The 24,374-nt window shown below is 38.5% G+C and overlaps 2 protein-coding genes across 11 annotated transcripts in view; one reads left to right on the top strand and one right to left on the bottom strand.

Moving 5' to 3' along the window:
* The window catches only part of c2cd5 (C2 calcium dependent domain containing 5), a 47,814-nt gene extending 40,137 nt beyond the window's left edge, over positions 1 to 7,677 (bottom strand). For all 10 annotated transcript variants that reach the window (XM_052096904.1, XM_052096906.1, XM_052096907.1 and 7 more), the window contains exons 1-6: positions 7,501 to 7,677; positions 4,073 to 4,175; positions 1,939 to 2,025; positions 1,678 to 1,849; positions 391 to 486; positions 128 to 283 (exon numbers count right to left, since the gene is read on the bottom strand). In XM_052096904.1, the coding sequence (XP_051952864.1) occupies positions 128 to 283; positions 391 to 486; positions 1,678 to 1,849; positions 1,939 to 2,025; positions 4,073 to 4,162 (601 nt within the window). In that variant the 5' untranslated portion in view covers positions 4,163 to 4,175; positions 7,501 to 7,677. The remainder of the gene's footprint in view (positions 1 to 127; positions 284 to 390; positions 487 to 1,677; positions 1,850 to 1,938; positions 2,026 to 4,072; positions 4,176 to 7,500) is intronic.
* Positions 7,678 to 12,255: 4,578 nt separating this feature from the next.
* LOC127622813 (troponin I, slow skeletal muscle-like) lies at positions 12,256 to 18,903 on the top strand. The gene is made up of 7 exons (XM_052096915.1): positions 12,256 to 12,352; positions 12,492 to 12,527; positions 12,621 to 12,662; positions 13,488 to 13,619; positions 15,716 to 15,805; positions 15,887 to 16,069; positions 18,599 to 18,903. The coding sequence occupies exons 1-7, from the start codon at positions 12,308 to 12,310 to the stop codon at positions 18,698 to 18,700; spliced, it is 630 nt and encodes a 209-aa protein (XP_051952875.1). The 5' UTR covers positions 12,256 to 12,307; the 3' UTR covers positions 18,701 to 18,903.
* The last annotated feature ends 5,471 nt before the right edge of the window (positions 18,904 to 24,374 follow it).

The following is a 24,374-nucleotide window of genomic DNA, read 5'->3' as shown; positions in this document are numbered from 1 at the left end:
GTAGTCACAATACAAAAATAAGTCTATGAGGGATAGAGATTTTGTTTGTTCAATATGCCGTACTGGAAATACAAACATCCGAGCATACATTTTCGGTCTCTACTGCTCAGTTTTTGCGTGTTTGTACCTGACATGAGAAAGATGAGTCTCTGTCGGGCCTCGTTGGATGCACGAGGGGTTCTGATGCGGTCAATCCACTGGTACTCTGGATCCTCGTTCACCACAAGCTCCTCGACAAAACCATGAACCATCACAGCTCGGTAGCATCGAGGAATAGAGGTTGCTGGAAGAAAACAATGCCAGAATGTGAGCACTGTTATACGAAGAAAGAAACTGGCCAGAAAGTGGAGAAGGCATCAACAAAGGAAGATGAGATCGCAAGATACTTACTACAGAAGAATTTAACCCCACATGAGGACTGCCTGAAGCGGTTCAGGTCATTAAAGAAATCCACCTTCACCAGCACATTGATTTCCCCTCTTATACCTAAACACACAGATGTAATTTCAGCAAAACATTTTATATATATTGAATATGAGGTAAATTATGCCTATTTTTAGAATTAAATACATGTATAAATGTAAAGGGATTACTGGAAAGGAGGCGGTGAGAACCGGCTTGACAATATAAATAATATTTTATTTATAAACTAAACCAAAAAGACAAACACACACAAACACAAGTGTTACACTGCTGTCTTCGGTCAACCTTTATCCCTATTAGCCCCACCCTCCGCCCTGCCACATTCCTCCCTTGTTCTCTCATGACGTATACCCCCCCCCCTTTTCCCTGGGGAGGGATCTGCCTTCCAACCTGTCTGCGGCAGGTCATCCCCATCTTCCTGGATGAGGGAGGGACAAGGGGAGGGAAATGTGTAATGCCAATTGTGCCAAATTAACAAAACATTTTTTTTTTTTAAAAGAGAGGGAAAGGCCAACATGGAGCATCAGTGGAAGAGAGAGAGAGAAAAAAAAAACGTACTCGCTGTTCTCCGATACACCGTAGCTTGGTCCTCGGCCACTCCTCCACCCTCTAACGGAGGACAGCCGCGCCTCCCAGGCAGATCGGAGACAGTCTTCCGGCCCCATGCGGACGGAATGCCCCGTTCCGGTGGATGGAAAGGGTCTCCCCCGCCCCTGGCAGCGGTCCTTCCGCTCCCGGGTGCCTCCGTCCCCCTGGCGAATGGACACGGCTGCTCCATTGGGGTGGATGGTAGTGGCGAGGACTATAGTATGGTGCATCCCTCCTCCTTCCCAGGTTTTCGGCACCAGTGTAAAGGGATTAATGGAAAGGAGGTGCGAGAACAGGCTTGACAATATAAATAATAGCTTAATATAAAACTGAACCAAAAAGACAAACACACACCCAGGTGTCGGACAGCTGTCTGTAAATCTCTCACACTGCCTTCTTCAGTCGGCCTTTATCCCTCTCGAGGGTTAATTAGCCTGATTAGGGGCCATGTGTGCGGAATCACAACCCGGCCCCGCCCTCTGCCCTGCCACAATAATCTACAACACTCTGAACTCGTCAACGCATTCTGTTGCCTTCGATTTTGACCAAAAGTATGTTCGATTACCTTACACCCTTCAAAACAGGACCACATCTGCATTGGCTTAAAATTCTGTCTAGGTAGGCAGCTCTTTAGATTTTCGAAAGTGTTTGTTCGCAAATACACACCATGTATTGTGTCATAGATAGGGAGCCAGCCAGAGATGACAGTCGCTGCTTCACTACAGAGTAATGGATCTATGTCAATGTACACCTTCCCTATGGCATCATTAGCGCTGTATGTGTCATGGTCAAGAACAGTTATCTGTAACGGCTCGTCTTGTAAATCCTCGTCATCCACCTGAAAGAAAGATAAACAGAGAATAAGAACTCAATGAAATTACAGCACAAAGCAAACTTCTGCAAGTAAAGCAGAGAAGACAAGCCTACCTCAAACTTGAACCATTCAGAATTCCACTGAGGGTTCAGGGACTTGGGGTACACATCAGTTTTAAATGTTGTGTTTCCAAACTTCACCTGAGGAACATAACATCGTAAGCATTGCTTTATCAAAAATCAATTGCGTTGCCTCAAAACATAGTGAGCCAACTACTTGCATTGCATTTCTGAGCATCAGAGGCACGCTCAAACCCAAAAATGCTGTGTAAAAGGGGTGTAACGGTTCTTGGTAAAAAAAACAAACCGTACGGTTCACCGCCCAGGGTCCGGTAAGCAACAGCACCGCAGAAGTTTTTTGACAAATCTGGAGCATTAGGTTTTGCACAGAAAATAAAGAGTAAAATAGACACGCACAGTTACAACCTCTGCTAATGCACCTGAATGGATACGCTTCATATGTGTTTCACATGGGTCAACTTAATGACATCACTGTTCTGCAAGCGATGTGTGTAGTTAAAAATAATGGCAAGTGGAGAAAATGAGCCACTGATAGAGAAGCTCCCTATGTTATACAGGTCTCCTGTCTGGAAACATTTTCATTTTGCAGTCAATTACAACAGTAATGGTAAAAAAAACTTTTGACAAAACAGGCACTGTGGTAGCTGGGTAGCTCAGCGAGTAAAGATGCTTTGAAGTCGTAAGTTCGAATCCAGGGCGTGCTGAGTAACTCCAGCCTGGTCTCCTAAGCAACCAAATTGTCCCAGTTGCTAGGGAGGGTAGAGTCACATGGGGTAACATCCTTGTGGTCGCTATAATGTGGTTTTCGCTCTCGGTGGGGCGCGTGGCAAGTTGTGCGTGGATGCCACGGAGAATAGCGTGAAGAACTCCACATGCACTACGTCTCCGTGGTAACGCGCTCAACAAGCCACGTGATAAGATGCACCGATTGACGGTCAGACGCGGAGGCAACTGAAATTCGTCCTCCAGCCACCCGGATTGAGGCGAGTCACTACGCCACCACGAGGACTTTGAGCACATTGGGAATTGGGCTTTCCAAATTGGGGAGAGAAAAAACAGGCTCCGTTTGCAGACGTCGCTCGACACAAGTGCCGTATACTGGTAATACATGGACATATGATCATTTAAGCTGAAATCCCCAGGGAAAGATAACACATGGCGCTCACAGAGCCACAGATGAAGCCAAAACTGCACAAACTCAATGTTATAAAACTAAAGCAATTGGGGTGTTCAGTGCCAACGATATGTTTCCCTACTCCACTGACGAAGATGTGTGATTTCCCCGTATGATTAAAACACTTGAGCTGTATCACAACATCCATCATATCCATTATAACAGCAAAGATCCTTCTATAGTGATGTACAACTTCCGAATAATGAATATATGTGCACTAGAGATTGAAATGGATTTTATGTCGATGCAGGTAGCGTATTAGTGCAGGTATAAGTTAAAATGTTGATTTAGTAATTAAGAGAAACGTTTTTTTGGTTAAAGACCCAAATGAAAATTAACCATGGTTTTACTCTAGTAATAATGTAACAACCATGACTGCTGTCACCATGGTTTCCTTTGCAGAAATCATGGTTTTGATACAATTAGCAATATTGTAACCATGATTATACTATGTATTGTTAATGTAACATGACAGTAGCCATGTTGATTTTGGCAAACCTGTTGAAGTGTTTGTTACCAAGAAATATATATTTTTTTCTGTACATTGCAACCAAACCGTACCAAAACTATGACCCTAACACTGTGTGAAATTTGAACCGTTACACCCCTACTGTTTAGGTTGGCTGTTCACTTGGTTTAGTGACACAGCCAAAAGAAGTACTTTAATTTTAAGGGATAGTTCACCCAGAAATTAAAATCACATTTTCATTTATTGACCCCCATGCCATTCTAACCCAGCATCACTATTTCATCCATCGGACACAAAGGGAGATTTTAGGCAGAATGACACCCACATTCACCTTTCATTGTATGTTAGAAAGATGCAATAAAAGTGAATGGAGACTGAGGCTCTCAGTCCGTAACATTCTGGCTAACATGTTTTGAACAACATGAGGGAGTAAATGAAGACAGAACTGAAATTCTTTGGGTGACCTATCCCTTTAAGCATACTATGAGCTAAAGTGCAAAGTGCACTCGTTACAACAGACTGACATCCACAAAGGCGTCCGTGAGATCGCTGGCGCGGTCCATGACGGGCAGGTGCCGCCCTGCAACAATCTTCACCTTTAACTTCCCAGGCATGATTCAGCTAGTCCTGATTTGAATCCATATGAAAAGAAACAATACATTTAAACACTGGATTAAGATGAATGTGAAACAAAAGCATAGAGAAAGCCAGAGTAAAAAGTAGAAACATGGTTTTATATACAGCTCTGGAAACAATTAAGAGACCACTGCAAAATGATCAGTTTCTCTGAATGTATTACTTATAGGTATGTGTTCACAAAGACAAATCTGCCCGATCCCAGCCTTGCTGAAGCACCCCCAGATCATCACCAATCCTCCACCAAATTTCAAAGTGGGTTCGAGACACTGTGGCTTGAATGCCTCCCCAGGTCCCCGTCTAATGATAAGACGGCCAGGTGGAAGATCGGTGATGACCTGGGAGTGCTTCAGCAATCGGGCAAATTCATCTCTTGTGAGAGATGGTAAAAAAGAGTGGGTAAATTGTGGGATCCTGACACTCAGTATGTCTACGTGTGCGGTAAACATTTTGGTTAAAATTATAAATGGTTTTTTTTTTTTACAATATCATGTTGCGTTCCAGTGGGCGTAGTTCTCAGGGTAGTTCTTGAACTAGTTGCGCTCTGTCTCAATTGGTCCACTTTTATGTCCTGAAACAAACCGTTTTTTGGGGTCGACAGCTTATAAAAATGTATTTCTGTGTTATTTAGCTTGTTTGCTGTACACCTTGTCACACAGCAGCTTTTAGACATTGTTTTGTTTTTTGTTAGAAGTCATAAATGACAAGGAGGCAGCCTCTCGCAATGCAAAGTCAATGGAAATGGTTGGATTGTTTCCCCCCCCCGGTGTGGGAGTGGCCTAAATACGCTCCGTCTCTATATGAACTTGTTTTCTATGCATTATTCAAGGTTTGAAAACACGGCATCTTTTTTGTTATTTTGACCAGTCGTCATTTTCTGCAAATAAATGCTCTAAATGACAATATTGTTATTTGTAATTTGGGAGAAATGTTGTCAGTACTTTATAGAATAAAACTAAAATTTTAATTTTAATCAAACACATACCTATAAACAGTAAATTCTCTTAATTTTTCCAGAGCTTTATATAACAATATTTAGGCCAAGTCTGCATATTTAATCGAAAAAATAACCGAGATTACAATTACAGCTGTCGCAATTATAGGATATTAAAAAGTGTCAATTACAGCATTCTGTTACTGTGTATTCCCATTACATTTTCTATTTACAAACATATTTTTGGGCCATTGTGTGCATGAATCCAAAGGCAAATCAGCTGCGTTTAAATTAGTCTAAAGGCATATTAGTAATGCTTCACATTCAAAATATGACTTTGTTTTTCATGCAATTAAAATAATAATGCAAATCAGTTGACACATAAGGCATGCAGTTGCCCCAATCAAAATAAGCATTTTAATGTATATTCTATTAATCAAAATTAATAATCGCAATTAGAATATCAAAAGGAAATAATCAGCAATTATGAAATATTGCAATAATCAGCAATTATGATTTGTCATAATCATGCAGCCTTAATTTAGGCCTAATATTTAGGAAATGCAAATTTATTCATATAGCACATTTCATACACAATGGCAATTCAAAGTGATTTACATAAACATGATAAATAAAAAAAACACATTTTAGACATTTTAAATTTTAATTTTACATTTAATCAAGCACACTGCATATAATAATTGTATTAACTAGTATTTTTGGAAGATAATTTTTTTCTTTTTTAAGCATAAATGTCACTAAATCTTGCCAGATTTCTCTTAATATCACATACCATTTAGCTTGTCATGTCTTGTTTTAAGAATGATTAGAAGACATTTTTACTGACAAACAAAACAAATATACTAATTAAGAAAAAAAAAATGTTTTTTTGCAGTGCATCACTCTCTCCATCTACTACTGTAACACTCGGCTAACATAACAGAATTAGTCAAAGATTAAAGGAGAACAAATAAATGTATAATATACTCCCAGCATTATTCTGTAAGCTAATTTTACTAAACACTATATTCATGTAGTATGTCTATGGAGTTATACATGTGCCACAATTCTGCAAGCACAAAATTATAATTTGAGCGCACAAAAAAATTTCTGCGTGCGCAAGATGATATTTTGATCATGCAAATGGTATTTTTGAGTGGGTAGGAGGAGAAAGCTGAAGCAATTCTGAGCAAATTCACATTCAAATAAACGTATGCATGTGCAAAATTGATTTTCATTTGCTCAAAATGAATCTTTGCAACAAGATACATTGCTCTACAAAACTGAGTTCATTTTTGGCACATGCCAAAAATTTAAATTTGCACTCAATTTAATCTAGTGCGTGCAGAAACAATTTTGTTCGCTCAAAATATCATCTTGCGCATTCAAAATAACTTTTTGTGCCCTTAAAATAAAATCTTGCATATGCAGGAAATTTTTTTGCACTCAAAATATCATCTTGCCTGTGCAGAAATTATTTTGTGTGCTCAAAATATCATCTTGCAAAATAACTTTTTGGGTGATCAATTTCATCTTGAGAGTGCAGAAATGTATTTGTGAACTCAAAATATCATCTTGCATGTGCAGAAAATGTTTTGTACAATCAATTTAATTTTGCACATGCAGAAAATGTTTTCGCACTCAAAATATCATCTTGCCCATGCAGAAATTATTTTGTGTGCACAAAATATCATCTTGCAAAATAACTTTTTGGGTGATCAATTTCATCTTGAGAGTGCAGAAATGTATTTGTGAACTCAAAATATCATCTTGCATGTGCAAAATAACTTTTTGTATGCTTAAAATATAATCTTGCGCATGCAGAAAAAATTTTGCACACCAAATATCATCTTGCGCGTGCAGAATTGTGGCACACATATAACTCCATATACTGTATGTCTGAAAACACTTTGCATGCATACGATAGCTGCATGCGCATTGTATGCGAAAAATACAATAACTGCATAAATTACGCAGACAATAATTCAATAATAATAATATGTATATATCTGTATAGTTGAGGAAGTTAGCATGTTAGCTGCATTAACATTGTTAAATTGCTTCTTGAAAGATTTATGGAGAACAAAATAACATAATTAAAATATAATAATGAATATATCTTGGGTCACCTCACCACACATATTAGCTTCATGCAGCTTATTTAATAAAAATCACAGAAGTATTGTGTTAAGAACAAAATAAAGTGTTATGGAGGAAATATTTAGATCATAAGATATATAAGAATGTACTGTACAACCTTTGTGGGGTTTATAAAACCACAGCAGCATCACATTAGACTCAAAACATGGTTTTTGGACGATTTATGTAGTAAATAAGAAGATACATCTGATTAATTTCATGTTTTCGTTCCTGTCAGCTTACCAGCTTCCCCTCAGAGGTTCAATCTGACATTTAAGCCTGTCCATCGATTAAAACGATTCTTCTGTCATGATCAGATCTCAGGAAGGTTCAGTATCGATTCTGTGAGGCATTTTAATCGGAATCCTGTCGAAATTATAACGTTCATACGGGAGAACCAACAGCACGCGCAGGTGGGAGGAGCCGGAACGTCAGAGCATATCCGGGTCACAGGCGTTGACACTGTTCTTACGTGTTTTTGGGTCAAACGGGTACAATTCCTTACAAATGTACATTTCCAATATTTTTGGTCATCACACTACATATTATATCTTCAGACTATCAAATAACTGCAGAAAATAAGCAGTAAAACCTTCCAAATTAGTAAGGATTAAAAGGCAGGGATTTAAATGCTAATCCAATTGCATTCAGAGCTAAACCAGTCAATGGTTATTAGTCTGTTATTATTAAACACAGCTTAAGAAGACTGCTGGTGGCTTCCTATGTACCACCTTAAATGCATAAATGTTTGCACTACATGGCATACTTGTGCTTATGAGGTCTTAATCCCAGATGTGTATGACTTTCTGTGTGCTGTTGAACACAAATTAAGATTTTTTGAAAAATATCTTAGCTCTGTTGGTCCATTCAATGCAAGTGAATGGTGGCAAGAACTTTAAAGCTCTAAAAGTACAAAAAGGCATCATAAAAGTAATCCATGCAACTCCAGTGGTTAAATCCATGTCTTCAGAAGTGAAATGGCAAGTGTGTGTGAGAAACAGATCAAGACTGATTTATTGTCCTTTTTTGGTGTTTTGCAAGAAGAGTGCTTGCAGAGTTGCAATTCTGTGTGAATCGTCAAATTTGATCGTCATGTGAGATGAGTCCATCCAGATGCAGTAAGTACCAAATATTGATATTTATAAACCTAAAAAAATAGTAATATATAGCCTATGTGATAGAGGAATTTTCTACTTGAGCCAGTCATGAGCCAGGACATTTGCAGGACAATAACTCCTTTATTAAGCCATAAACCTTGCAAACATTGTCAAATCTAGTAACTATTTCTGCCAATTCACAACCTGCTATCTTCTAAACCAACTTAATACGCCTGACAAATCATTAATAGACTATAAAACTGACTAAAGTTAGTAGACTTTTAAGTTTTAGCTTCAGTACTGTTTAATGAGTTATTATATAAATGACACCTCACAGATGTAACATTTAATCTCTTGCTATAAAGTGTATTATATTTCAATATTTCATCAAAGGGTTGGCTGCATACATATCCACAGTGGTCTGGGCTAAGCCCCCAAAATCCACTGTCCCTAGAACCGCCCCTGTTTATATTCCTTTAACTAGCAAAAGCCAACACTTTAATGACAGCATTTTTGGTAGGAAAGCACAGCACGAACAACAACTACTAGCAATAACTTTTATGATTTTGTGATGGAAAATATCATCCTTAACTAACTTCATGTACACATAAGCTAACTGTCAGTCCCACACTGAGCAATGGCTAACTTATTTTTATTTCCAACCTGTTCATTTTCATTCAATTCTAAAAAAAATAGTCAAGTTATTATTCATTTTCAGTGTTTTATCTGGAACAAAGCATATTTCCAAAAGCCTGATATACCCTATTATATAATAGTTTTTTCTTTATTACAGTACAAACACATTTATTTCCAAAAGTTACAGTTTAAAATGTAGTCTACTTTTTTTTGCAGAAATTACCCAACAGGTGTCTTGCATAAGCAGGCATCCTGTTTTACAAAACTCACAAATGACATATTGTCATAAACGTGTGTGTGCATATGTTTGAGCACATGCAGTTTGTTAGTGTATAAGGTGTATAAGTAGCTGTATAAGGATCAATATGTCATAATTGTTGGCTTAGTTTTAAATGAAACCTTAGATCAAGGGGGTTTTCACCTCACTGAACTGCCTTAGGTGAAATGCACTAATATTGGATCACATCCACAGGGGGATGCATGAGATGTATTCCGGACACCGTAAGCTGCAATAACAGTTCAGTGCTAGTTGGACGGGAAGAACAGTAGAGCACTGCATGGACTGGGAGGCAGACATGCCTCAGTTCTCAGTATGGAAAGGTTACTGAATAAATAGATCATACACCTTCAGCAGACTATTTCCCTCATTGAATCCCAATGAACTCTGGTAAACAAATAACCCGCATGTGAATCTTTTGCCAGATCTCTTGAACTGATTGTGGTCAAGTTATGTTTCTAAAATTATATAACAGGTCAAAAGGTCTCGGCAAATCTTTGCAGACCGAATGTCTGCATTTAAGTGCGTTTAAGCAACGAACAGAGTCCAGGATTTGAGTGACATATCAATGAGTAGGCCTGCAGACTCGTAACTATGGGTATACTAATGCTGTTCTTGATTTCTGACACAGTACGAAAGAGATAAAAAGGCTAATATTGGAAGATATGTGATTGGTTGGTGTTTTAAATAAGTATATATGGTTGGTCTTCATCGAAGCTTTGGCTCTGACAGCATACTGCATGGTAACAGCTTTTAAGCCGGGTGCCTTTCAGTGGCCCAAACAGGGTATTAAGTATTTGGGTATTTTATTCCCAGCAAATTTGTGTGATTTAGTTAGAGTTCATTTTGACCCTTTAATAAAAAGGTTTTCGAGGGATGTGCTTGATAGCATAGCGAAGTCCTAAGTTTGGAATGGTAAACGTCCCATATTACATTTTAGTAAGCGGCATAGACCGATTGACAAAGTTGAGCTAGGCCTACTCAAGATTTTGTTTTATTATTATGCATTCGGTCTCAGACATTTGGCTCATTGGTCGTTTCCTCCTGAGAGAGCCCCTCCATGGGAGTGGTGATTACTGGTTTTGGAAAAGGTCATGAGGCATCAGTGTATTACTCCCTGTTAGTTCTGAGACCCCCGTCGGAGCTTTAACTTCTATCAAGAGATTATGGGAGAAAGATTTAAACTTGGTATTGGAGGAGGGAGTGTGGGCTAGGATTCGAGAAAATGTCAAGTCTACATCTAGTGATTCAAGGGTGCTTATGAGGGTGTGTATGTGCTGATTGTTCTGACCTGTGACTGGTGGAACAAACACAGAGAGGGCAGGAGATTGCTAATATTGTATTTTTAAAGCCAGTTTATATTCATTATAATTCTGTATATTGGTGCGTGTGCACATTCACATGTTGTGTATGGATGAATATGCATTATGCAGCACATTATGCAATGTGTTGTCATTTGTAACGTATTCCTACTAAAGAGGTGAAGACTTTATGACCTGCCGTTGTTATGGTCATTTACAGATGTGTTTTGGCTGTTTGTTTATGGCAAGCCAAATTCACTTTTAATCACATGCAGGATATCCGTATCAAGATTTGATATCAAGAAATACTATTTGTACTTGTTCAAACCTATCTACTGTTTTCAAAAATAAGCATTTTCACAAGTAGTAATTTCACTGCTGTAAAAAATATTCCATTAAATTTACAGTCAAATATTGGCAAATGGGGTTGACAGACATTTTCCATAAAAAAATACATTGACCATGTTTCAGACTTTACAGGATGTAATTTTGATGCCTGTATATTTTACAGTTCACTTATATTATGAACTTCATATGCTAACATTCTGGAACTGCTTTAAAATGTATCGCTAATCGCCGTAGTAACAACGGAAGGCCACATGATGATTTAAAGTTCATCAAGAGTGATCAGAGTGATCAGATAATTAATACACATGTAGAGACGGTGCACACATAACATAACACAGAACGCCCCTATGTACATATCTCAAATTAAAAATAAGACCAAACATACAGTAACTATTCCCATGAAAAATAATTAAATGTGATGGGTGCTCAAGGAACGCCTGATAATTGTTATTGTACATTTTTTTGTTTTTCCACAATTTTAACAATAGTATACTGTAATAAGTACATGTATTCCCTTGATACACATAATATACAATTTTACCGTTAGTCGATGGAACTTTTCCTAATTCTTGTGCCTGTTTCATTTCACATTTCCCCATTGTTTAGAAACATCCATACAAGGGAGTCCCATCTTTATCTGTTGCATTGCATTAGCGATGCATGTAAAAATATATTTTGGAGTCATACTGAAGCTGGAAGAGGCGTGATGTAGTTGGCTTTGAATCGCTTTGTCCTTGTGTCATAGGATACACACACACACACACACACACACACACACACACACACACACACACACACACAGCTATGGTGAAGACAGCTGCCATGTTCATTCTCATTCCTCTGTCTGTGAGCTAAAAAAACAAAACAAAGCTGGTGTCACACATAAAAACAATTGCCTCTGTCCTATGTGCTTTTAGAAGGTGTTTGATAGGACAGGAGGCACATCAGGTAACACACTTCTCTGTGTGTCAGCTTCAACTTTCCTGCTGTAGAAATCTCTGCAACCCTTCGTCAAACAGTGGGACATATTTTGTTCAGTATTGTGATTGCAACTATACATCAGGTATTTTAATGCAGTTGTTTTTCATTATGACTCTGGTAAAGAAATTATTAGATGGGCATAAAGTCATGAATGTCTTATTTGTGGTTTTTAAAAACTGTCACATGGATTTTGGATGACACGTCAAAATCAAAAATCAAAAGTGTTGTTATTTTGGACTTCATATGTAATCGTTTTTATTCACAGGCTTCACAATGGCAGACCAGTAAGTAGTTTTATGCATTAGAATTTTCACTCACTGGCGTGCACGAACACAACATGTTTCTAAATCATTGCACCGTTAAATTTGCCATTATTATTTTACAAACGCAATGCATTGTTTCCTTTATTAATGCAACTTTTATTTTATTCCCTCCCCAACAAAATTGGCAGCAATGTAAGTAATTTGTCTAAGAGTGAAACTTAGCTTTAACACACTTATATTAAAAACTTCAAACCTAAAAATGAATTGCATCATGGATTATTTGACATGTACCCTGCTTTTTTATTTTTTGTGCATTTGTTCTCATCCAAAGGCACCTGGTCCACTGTCCCCTCGAGTACACAACAAGGTATTTAAATATATTGTGATTACATTTAGTCATATATATATATATATATATATATTATTATTACATTTTAATACATTTATTTTCTCTTTCCAGCCAAAGTCCAAAATTTCTGCATCACGAAAACTCTCTCTAAAGGTGCGGTGTTGTCGGTGTGTGAGTATGTGTGTTTACTTTGCTAATGTTTGCAGAGTTTTCTTAGTATTGTGTTTCGTGTTCATCTATAGAAAGTATAATTCGTTGGAAAATGGTAAATGTTCTGCACTTATATAGCGCCTTTTTAACCTTAGAGGTTACAAAGCGTTTTACACTGTGTCCCAATCACCCATTCACACACACATTCACACACCAATGGTGGAAGAGCTGCTATGTAAGGTGCTAGCATGCCATTGGGAGCAACTTGGGGTTCAGTGTCTTGCCCAAGGACACTTCAGCATGTGGAGTCACGTGGGCCGGGAATCAAACCCCCAACCCTGCGATTAGTGGCCGAGCCGCTCTACCACCTGAGCTATAGACGCCACTAAAAACAAAAGTTAATGGGAAGTGGTCATTTATATGGTAGATACCGTATGCTGGCATGTATGTGTTTAGTTTAAACCAACAGGAAGAGGCGCAGAATAAGCAGGGGGTGCGGGAGACGCGTCCCCTTTATTCTCAATAAAACCAAAATTTGTCCCACTACACTTTTTCATGGGACAAATGTGTTTACGCTGGGTCTTTCACACAGCAAATGTCTAAATGTGTAAATGCAAAAGTTAAAATTCACTGGTCAATCATGTAATGAATTTGTTTACAATTTTTAATCGATTGACAGCCCTAAAAATATATATCTTATATTTTTATGTTCGTCTTGCGCTAAACATTCTGTCCCCCTTGCTTTTCAAATGATCGCTACGCCCCTGCCAACAGGTGTGTGCCACAAGTAGGTACAGTCTCTTAGAATATCTGTTTGTGTTTTCTCAGATCCTTTTGCTCCAGAGAGCCATGGATGAGTTTGAGCAGGAGAAGCTCAATCGTGATGAGGAGAAGGTAAAATATCTGAGCGAGAAGCTTCCACTTCTTCAGATGACTGGCCTCTCAATGGAGGAGCTGCAGGTTAGTGAAAGAATCAGAGAGGGCTTCCCACACATACAGTCTCATCATTTACTTACCCTCATGCCAGATGTGTATGACTTTCTTTCTTCTGAAGAACACACATTTTGTTTTAATAAAATCTCAGCTCTGTAGGTCTATGTAATGCAAGTGAATGGTGACCAGATGATGTGATGGGGATGTGATTATGATCGGGATGTGATTGTGATGGGGATGTGATGTGATGGGGATGTGATGTGATGGGGATGGGGATGGGATGGGATGGGATGGGATTGTGATTGTGATGGGGATGTGATTGTGATGGGGATGTGATGGGATGTGATTTTGATGTGGATGTGATTGGGATGGGGATGGGGATGTGATGTGAAGGGGATGTGATGGGATGTGATTGTGATGGGGATGTGAAAGGTATGTGATGGGATGTGATGGGGATGGGGATGTGATGTGATGGGGATGGGATGGGATGTGATTGTGATGGTGATGGGGATGTGATGGTGATGGGGATGTGATGGGATGTGATTGTGATGGGGATGTGATGTGATGTGATTGGGATGTGATTGTGATTGTGATGGTGATGGTGATGGGGATGTGATGGTGATGGGGATGTGATGGTGATGGAGATGTGATGGGGATGTGATGGGATGTGATTGTGATGGGGATGGGGATGTGATGTGATGGGGATGTGATGTGATGGGGATGTGATGGGGATGTGAAGGGGATGTGATGGGATGTGATTGTGATGGGGATGTGATGGGATGGGGATGTGATGGGATGTGGGATGTGATTGTGATGGGGATGTGATGGGGATGGGGATGTGATGGGATGGGGATGTGAAGGGGATGTGATGGGATGTGATTGTGATGGGGATGTGATGGGATGTGATTGTGATGTGATTGGGATGGGGATGTGATGGGATGTGATTGTGATGGGGATGTGATGTGATGGGGATGGGATGGGATGTGATTGTGATTGTGATGGTGATGGAGATGTGATGGTGATGGGGATGTGATGGGATGTGATTGTGATGGGGATGTGATGTGATTGGGATGTGATTGTGATGGTGATGGTGATGGAGATGTGATGGTGATGGGGATGTGATGGTGATGGAGATGTGATGGGGATGTGATGGGATGTGATTGTGATGTGGATGTGATTGTGATGGGGATGGGGATGTGATGTGATGGGGATGTGATGTGATGGGGATGTGATGGGATGTGATTGTGATGGGGATGTGAAAGGTATGGGATGTGATGGGGATGGGGATGTGATGGGATGGGGATGTGAAGGGGATGTGATGGGATGTGATTGTGATGGGGATGGGGATGTGATGGGATGGGGATGTGATGGGATGTGATTGTGATGGGGATGTGATGGGGATGGGGATGTGATGGGATGGGGATGTGAAGGGGATGTGATGGGATGTGATTGTGATGGGGATGTGATGGGTATGTGATGGGATGTGATTGTGATGGGGATGTGATTGGGATGGGGATGTGATGGGATGGGGATGGGGATGTGTTGGAATGAGGATGGGGATGTGATGTGATGGGGATATGAAGGGGATGTGATGGGATGTGATTGTGATGGGGATGTGATGGGGATTGATGGGATGTGATTGTGATGGGGATGTAATTGGGATGGGGATGTGATGGGATGGGGGATGTGTTGGGATGGGGATGTGATGGGGATGTGATTATGATGGGGATGTGATGTGATGGGATGGGGATGTGATGGGGATGTGATGGGGATGGGATGGGGATGGGGATGGGGATGGGATCAGACATGACATGATATATGATTTGATATGATATTAGACACGATTTCCCCATGTTAAAAACCTGTATAAAAAGTTTGGATCTAAAGTTTTCCTACTACTTTGAAGAAGCTAAAATATTAGAATTGCTTGACATGTTTAACATTGTTTTGGTCACTAAATAATTCTCATACTTCATTTGTTTTATTTTCACATGTTATGATGACTTATCTGTTATTCTAATATGTGACAAATAGTAATCATATAGACAGAGTATGTTTATCCACACCTTTTGCCAGGTATGTAAATAAAAATGTATGTCACATTTTCCATGTATGTACTGTAGAAACTGTGTCGACAACTTCACGCCAAAATCGATGCGGTCGATGAGGAGAGATACGACTTTGAGCACAAAGTTATTAAAAACAATAAAGATGTGAGTATAATTCACCTTTTCTGAATACACACAGAGAAGAAATGACCATTTCCAGTAATGAATACTCACTCTGTGTTAAAGATCCATGAGTTGAAACTGAAGGTGCAGGATTTAGGAGGGAAGTTTAAGAAACCTGCTCTGAGGAAAGTGCGTGTCTCTGCTGACGAGATGATGAGGGCTCTGCTGGGCTCCAAACACAAGGGCTCCATGGACCTCAGGGCCAACCTCAAATCTGTGAAGAAAGAGGACATTAAACAAGAGAAGGTACACACATGCTGTCACATGTACAGTATGTCTGCTCTCGTGTGAATCAATAAATGGGTGATTCTCAAAAAACTATATATATATATATAAATATAAATATTGCACAATAAAGAAAATGATGGACAATAACATTATCATATTCTATTTTGGAATTACAAGTAAACATTTGAATAACACTGACAATAAAATGTTTGTTTGTTCTTTTCCTTACCATTACCCCCCATACTATTTACCGTTATGCAAAAATAAATAAATAAATAAAATGAATGAATAATATGATTTCCGGAACGTTTCGACGTTTTACTTTTAAGGTTGTTTAGTAATAGTCGTTATTCTCATTGTTGATTCCCATTACTGATTTTCTTTTGTACATTTTATTACTATTACAGTTATGAATAATATAATTGATGACGATTAACAATTGTATAGTAATAAAGCACTTTTTTTTTTCTTTAAATCAGCATAAATGAAGCTGTAAGCTTGTACGCTCTTAATTTTAATTAAATTTCATTACAAAAATTCCATGAATCTGAATAAGGTCATCTTTAATTAAATAAAATGAAATAACTAAATATTGTAAGTTTTATTAATTAAATTTTGTTAAACAATACAGAAATCAATTTGATGAAAGCTTGGTATGAAATTGAAATGGGAAATCTTAAAAATAGGCTAAAATATTATTTGAGGATATAATAAAATTCGAATAATGTACAGTTTTTAATTCACCAATGTGTCATTCAACTGATCACAATGTATATTCAGGGCATTACTGATGTATAAAACAGCACCATCACTATTTGAAAAAGTCATTTCTGATCAAAACTAGACAGCAGCATCACTCCAACACCTTATCCTTGAGTAATCATGCTACATTGATCATTTAGAAAATCACTTGTCATTATATCAAACACAGCTGAAAGCTATTTGGTTCATTAAATGAAGCTGAACATTGTCTTTGTGTTTGTTTTAGAGTTGCACAGTGTGCAATAGACTGGCATGTCTTAAGGTCAATATTAGGTCAAAAATGTAAAAAAATAAACTTTTCTAGAAACTCATCAGTCAATCATTGTTTTGAGGAATGAAGGCGATAAAATGCTTGAAATGGCCCCAAAAACTGAAGATTTCATCCAAAGGTGTAACTACAGTCTTCATAGACAAAGCACAACTGTGTCTAACAAGGACAGAAAGAGATGTGGAAGACCAGATGTGCAACTAAACAAGAGGATAAGTACATCAGAGTCTCTAGTTTGAGAAATAGACGCCTCACATGTCCTCCGCTGACAGCTTCATTGAATTCTACCCGCTCAACACCAGTTTCATGTACAACAGTAAAGAAAAGACTCAGGAGGACTTATGGGAAGAACTGCAAAGAAAAAACACTTTTGAAACAGAAAAACAGAAAGAAAAGGTTCGAGTGGGCAAAGAAACACAGACATTGGACAACAGATAATTGGAAAAGAGTGTTACGGATCTGAACCCCATTGAGCTTTTGTGGGATCAGCTAGACTGTAAGATGTGTGAGAAGTGCTCGACAAGACAGACACATCTATGGCAAGTGCTACAGGAAGTGTGGGGTGAAAGGTCAAGTGCTACAGGAAGTGTGGGGTGATATGGTCAAGTGCTACAGGAAGTGTGGGGTGAATGGTCAAGTGCTACAGGAAGTGTGGGGTGATAAGTCAAGTGCTACAGGAAGTGTGGGGTGATAGGTCAAGTGCTACAGGAAGTGTGGGGTGATAGGTCAAGTGCTACAGGAAGTGTGGGGTGATAGGTCAAGTGCTACAGGAAGTGTGGGGTGATAGGTCAAGTGCTACAGGAAGTGTGGGGTGAATGGTCAAGTGCTACACGGAAGTGTGGGGTGATAGGTCAAGTGCTACAGGAAGTGTGGGGTGATAGGTCAAGTGCTACAGGAAGTGTGGGGTGAATGGTCAAGTGCTACACGAAGTGTGGGGTGATAGGTCAAGTGCTACAGGAAGTGTGGGGTGATAGGTCAAGTGCTACAGGAAGTGTGGGGTGAAAGGTCAAGTGCTACAGGAAGTGTGGGGTGATATGTCAAGTGCTACAGGAAGTGTGGGGTGATAGGTCAAGTGCTACAGGAAGTGTGGGGTGAAAGGTCAAGTGCTACAGGAAGTGTGGGGTGATAGGTCAAGTGCTACAGGAAGTGTGGGGTGAAAGGTCAAGTGCTACAGGAAGTGTGGGGTGAAAGGTCTAGTGCTACAGGAAGTGTGGGGTGAAAGGTCACTAGAGTATCTGGACAAACTGACTGCTTGATGAGAACTCTTTGAAGTAGTTTAAGAAGTTGTGAACATTTCTTTCATATTGTAATAGTAATTGTTCACGTTATTAATGTCCTGATACATTGTGATCAGTTGAATGCCACCTTGTTGATATAAAATGATATTTCACATTTATTGTACTGAAAAATGTATCTAGCATGTTCTTGACAGATTCACATGTAAAACTGAAATAGTCTTTCCTTGACTTCATAATTCATGTGTAATGTAACCCATGTTTTACATTTCTGATCGACAGGTTATATCCACAGAGGTGGGCGACTGGCGTAAGAACGTTGAGGCCATGTCTGGCATGGAGGGCAGGAAGAAGATGTTCGATGCTGCTGGTGGAGGACAGTAAAGAAAGTGTGTGTGTGTCTAATGTGTATGTTGTGTGTTTATTAATGTATTAGAGACAGGTTTAGTCAAAACAATGAAAATCACCAATAATAACTTGAACGCTTGTATAGGTAAGCTTGAACCTATACAAATATAAAAATAAAATGTTTAATGTTTCTTTGTTAATGTATACTTTTTACCCATTTAAGGCTATTAAAATGTTCATGATGCTAAAATTGTTTGTGATTCATTGAGACAAAATACTATTTTTAACACACACACACACACACACACACACACACACACACACACACACACACACACACCACGGCAGTGAGGACACATTTAACTGACAGATGACAATTGGGTTTGTGTTCAAGCACAAGATGAGCAGTGGCAGTGATTTATGTGGTCAACACCTGTTCTGAGTGATAAAAGAGATGCATTTCAGATGCGAGCTGAGATGTGGGCAAGTAATGTGGGTTTTTTGACAGGCATTTGAACAACAGCGTGTCTGTGTGATAAAAGTAAGTAACGGCATCACAACAAGAGAGCAGAGTTCATCTTGAGTTACAATTAAACATGTAAAACTATAAATGACGTAATTGTGCAAACATTTAAGTTTAATAATGAGTGGGACTATCTTTAGATGCACTCTTATTATCATAGACCCATAATGACAGTGAATCTAAAAAAAGATTACAGGTCACAAAATCAAAAGAAAAAATACATTACATTTTGCATAAACAAAATGAAGCCTATTATTAAAACTTTTATGATTATCTGTATTGTTACTTGTTGCATTCATTTCCCCTTCTAAATACTCATCACCATAATATGTCAGGACTGTTTACTATGGAGTGTTTTTGTAATTCACATTATTTTATTTTATTTAAATCAAAATAAATGCAGTATAACAAATGCTGCCTTGATGAATAAATCCTTTACAAAATGTATACATGTATATATATGTGTGTGTGTATATATGTGTGTGAATATGTATATGTATGTGCATATATGTGTGTGTATATATGTGTGTGTGTGTGTATGTATATATGTGTGTGTATATATATGTGTGTGTGTATATATGTGTGTGTGTGTGTATGTATATATGTGTGTGTGTATGTATATGTGCATATATGTGTGTGTATATATATATATGTGTGTGTGTGTGTGAGACACACATATATACACACAGATACACACACACATATATGCACATACATACACACATATATATACACACATATACATATATCACATATATATACATACACACATATATATACACACACACATATATATATGCACATATACATACACACACATATATATGCACATATACATACACACACACATATATGCACATATACATACACACACACATATATATACACACATATATATGCACATATACATACACACACACACATATATACACATATACATACACACACATAGATACGCATGCAGATATACACACACACATACATACACACACACATATATGCTTGCACACAGTGTATGTATGTGTATATATGTGTGTGTGTGTGTATATATGTATATATGTGTGTGTGTGTATCTGTGTGCGTATATATATGTGTGTATGTGCATATATGTGCCTGTCTAAATGTGTGTAAATATGTATATGTGTGTGTGTGTATGTATATGTGTATATATATGTGTATGTGCATATATGTGCCTGTCTAAATGTGTGTAAATATGTATATGTGTGTGTGTGTATGTGTATATGTGCATATATGTGCGTGTATAAATGTGTGTAAATATGTATATGTGTGTGTGTGTGTATGTATATATGTGTGTAAATATGTATATATGTGTGTAAATAAGTATATATGTGTGTAAATAAGTATGTGTGTGCATGTATATGTGCATATATGTGTGTGTGTGTGTATCTGTGTGCATATATATGTGTGTATGTGCATATATGTGTGTAAATGTGTGTAAATGTATACGTGTGTGTATGTATATGTGTATATGTGTATATGTGCATATATGTACGTGTATAAATGTGTGTAAATATGTATATGTGTGTGTGTGTGTATGTATATGTGTATATATGTGTGTATGTGCATATATGTGCGTGTATAAATGTGTGTAAATATGTATGTGTGTGTGTGTATATGTATACGTGTATAAATATGTATATATGTATATATATATATATATACACGTTTGTTGAGTTTATATATTCACCTTTCAAAGCATAGTAAGCTCAGCCGATTGCAGTCTTGAGTGCACATATACTATAAACTGAGACTGCATGTAAAAACTCCAAATAAATGTACAGGCTCCAGCATTTACCCAAAATAACTCAACATATCAAATAAAAAGATATTTGTAAGAATTTAACCGAGCTCAGGGGGAAGCCAATGTCTCCAGTGCTGAAAATAACCATTACTGTATCAGCAGGTGGCCAGTCCTTTTACAACAACTTTCTAGACACTCTGTGTAGGAGCCATAAGGCTATTAATAATGTTACTTAATGTCACGGCTGTATGTAACTATTGTCTGTACACCCCCCTGTGGTAAGGGGAAAGAATTGCACCCCTTTTGGGGACTTCCTGAAGGTAGCCATCTTAAACAGGAAGTGAGGTGGCAAGGGCAGAGGGAGACAGTTTTTTGACCTACATTACACCACACTGCTTAAGTTTTCACCCTTTTGTTACAATAAAGCTCAAGTCTTGTTAAAACAGGTGTAGCGTCAAACATACTTGCCCTCACGGAAGTGGCTTAAGAAGGAAAGGAAGCCACTACACTCTGGAAGCCTTCATGTTTACCTTTGGTTTAAACGGACCTTTCCAGTATTTTACCAATATATAATTTCTATTTAAATCTCCATTTCCATTCATTCTTATTGAAGATATATTGGTGGCACTGTTTCAGCAGTAAAAGCACAGCCTTAAAAATAATAAATCAGTGAAGTCATTTTAAATTGGCGCATTTGTCCTTTAAAGCTCAATTTCAAGCATGTTTCCACATAATTTATGACTGCTACTAATGAATGGCTAATTGACCGTCACCACATGTAAGATAATTATTTATTTTTTGGATAGGAGTAAGTGAAAATTGTAGTGTTGAACTTTATATCATTTATATATATACATACACACACCAACCACTTTATTTGGTACACTTGTAAACCTACATATCCATGCGATTATCTAATCAGCCAATCGTGTGGCAGCAGTGCAATGCATAAAAAAATGCAGATACAGGTCAGGAGCTTCTGTTAATGTTCACATCAACCATCAGAATGGGGAAAAAAACTTGATCTCAGTGATTTGGAGCATGGCCACAAGATTGATGATTGGTATGTATAAGTATGTGTACAGGTGTTCCTAATAAAGTGCTCTGTGAGTGTCCTTAAAGTGCCCTTGTGCGCTGTTCGGGTCTTTTTGGACTCATTTTGAATTTTGGCTTTAATTAGGGCCCAAGCCTTGAAAAGGCAAGGCCCTATTGTTTTCGTTAGGATGACTATGATTATTATTTTTTTTACGACTATTGGGGCACTTTTGGGGCTCTTAACGTGCTCGAAAACTCTTGAAACTTTGCACACGGGTCAGAACCCGCGGCCATTAGGGCCGGGCTGAAGCTGGTACCGGGGCGTGGCAGGGGGGCTCGACGGCGCCCCCTGGAACGGGGTCCGAAAACTTGGTCCATAAATCAAACACGCTTGCATGTAATAATATGAAACTCGGTACACATATAGATCTCATCGTTTCATATATCCTTCATACTTTTACTTTTTACCTCAGCCCAACAGGAAATCGTCTATTTAGGGTTGTTTGGAAAAGGCATGCAATGGAATTTGAAATACTCCTCCTAGAGAATTCCACCAATCGCCACGAAACTCGGTCAGCATGAAGTCAAGACATTGAGGATGAAAAATTGCCGGCGGATTTTTGATATCTCGAACGGTTTGGCCGTGGCGAGGAAACGAAATGATGGCGCGAAAAGAGAAACAGGAAGTGTGTTATAACTTCTGCATACATTAATTGATCTCGATGAAACTTCAGCAGTTTGTTCGCTGTAAGAGCCCGATCGCATGGATGTGACTATTGTGAGTCAAAGTTATAGCGCCACCAACTGGCAGAAGGAAGTGTGTCACTTTCAAAATGCTTTGAAATCACCCTCTTATTTTTACCCGATTTACTTAAAACTTTTGGTGTGTAATGTAAACACACGGCAGATGTAGACATGTGAAAGGATTATTGATATCTTGGATACTGTTGCAGCGGCAATGCTTCAAACTCGAATATTCTTTTTGATGCTTTTTAGACTCTTAGCATACTTGAAATTGCATGAAACTCGACAGACACATCACATTTATTAGCCAGTAGACATGTGCAAAGTTTCAGAAACGGGCGTGGTGCAGGGGCTCAGTAGCGCCACCTTTTGACAAAAGTGAGGGGTTGGTTTTATACTTTAACCCACAGTCACAAAACTCAGTAATTATATTGTTCTCATCGAGCCGGACAACTTTCTAATTTACAGTCATTAGCTCAGACCAACAGAAAGTCAGATATTTTGGTTTGAATGTGGATTTTTTGGAGAATTTTCTCTGCCTCTCCCACTGACCCTACGTCTCTCTGTGTCTGGGGGAGGGGCTGATTTTGCTGATGAGTGAAATGCTTGTTATTTCTTGTTGTTTCAAGGACTTTTGGGGCCCTTAACGTGCTCAAAAACTCTTGAAACTTTGCACACGGGTCAGAACCCGCGGCCATCAGGGCCGGGCTGAAGCTGGTACCGGGCGTGGCAGGGGCTCGACAGCGCCCCTGGAATGGGATCTGAAACACTTGGTCCATATATCAAACATGCTTGCATGTAATAATATGAAACTTCGGTACACTTCTAGATCTCATCGGGCCGAACAACTTTCGTGCTCTAAGTTTTACGCCAGCCCAACAGGAAGTCGGCTATTATAGGTTGTTTGGAAACACATGCTCTGGAATTATATATATTCCTCCTAGAGAATTAATCCAATCGCCACCAAACTCGGTCAGCATGAAGTCAAGACATTGAGGATGCTACATTGCGGATGGATTTTTGATATCTCCAACGTTTTGGCCGTGGCGAGGAAATTAATTTATGAATAAAAAAGGACAGCATAATAATGGGAGCATAAAAGCAATCCATACGACTCCATTGGTATAATTCATAATTCCCACAGTGTACTTGCTTGTTATATTAGCTACTACAAAATATATAAATACATTTACTATCTTAACTTTAATGATCTACTTAACATAATGATAAATAATCGTAAAATATGATATCGTATGCTATGTATTGTGAATACACCCATGTTAAACATAAAAATGTACTTCCATTGCATATCATAGGAACACATAAGCGTAAATTATAATTACATTAATAAACCTGTACAAAGACCTCCAGATAAATACTGGCCTTCTGGATTAACACATTTAAGTGCTGCAAAAGATATTGGCCTATGACATCCTATGACATTAAAAATTATTCTACATTTGAATTACCTCATAGATGTGACTATTGTGGTTCACGGTCATAGGCCCTGTCCCAAATGGCACACTTCATATGAATTTTCAGTCTTGTGTACTTATTTCATGTGTCCATTAACTCCATGAGACCGTAGGGTGTCTCATTTTTCATTTTAGGTATCAGAAGGGTGCTCACGCATACTTTGTGGTTGA

This window comes from Xyrauchen texanus, chromosome 29 (genome assembly GCF_025860055.1).
Source record: "Xyrauchen texanus isolate HMW12.3.18 chromosome 29, RBS_HiC_50CHRs, whole genome shotgun sequence".
NCBI lineage: Eukaryota > Metazoa > Chordata > Actinopteri > Cypriniformes > Catostomidae > Xyrauchen > Xyrauchen texanus.
This window is presented reverse-complemented; position numbering and strand designations above follow the sequence as displayed.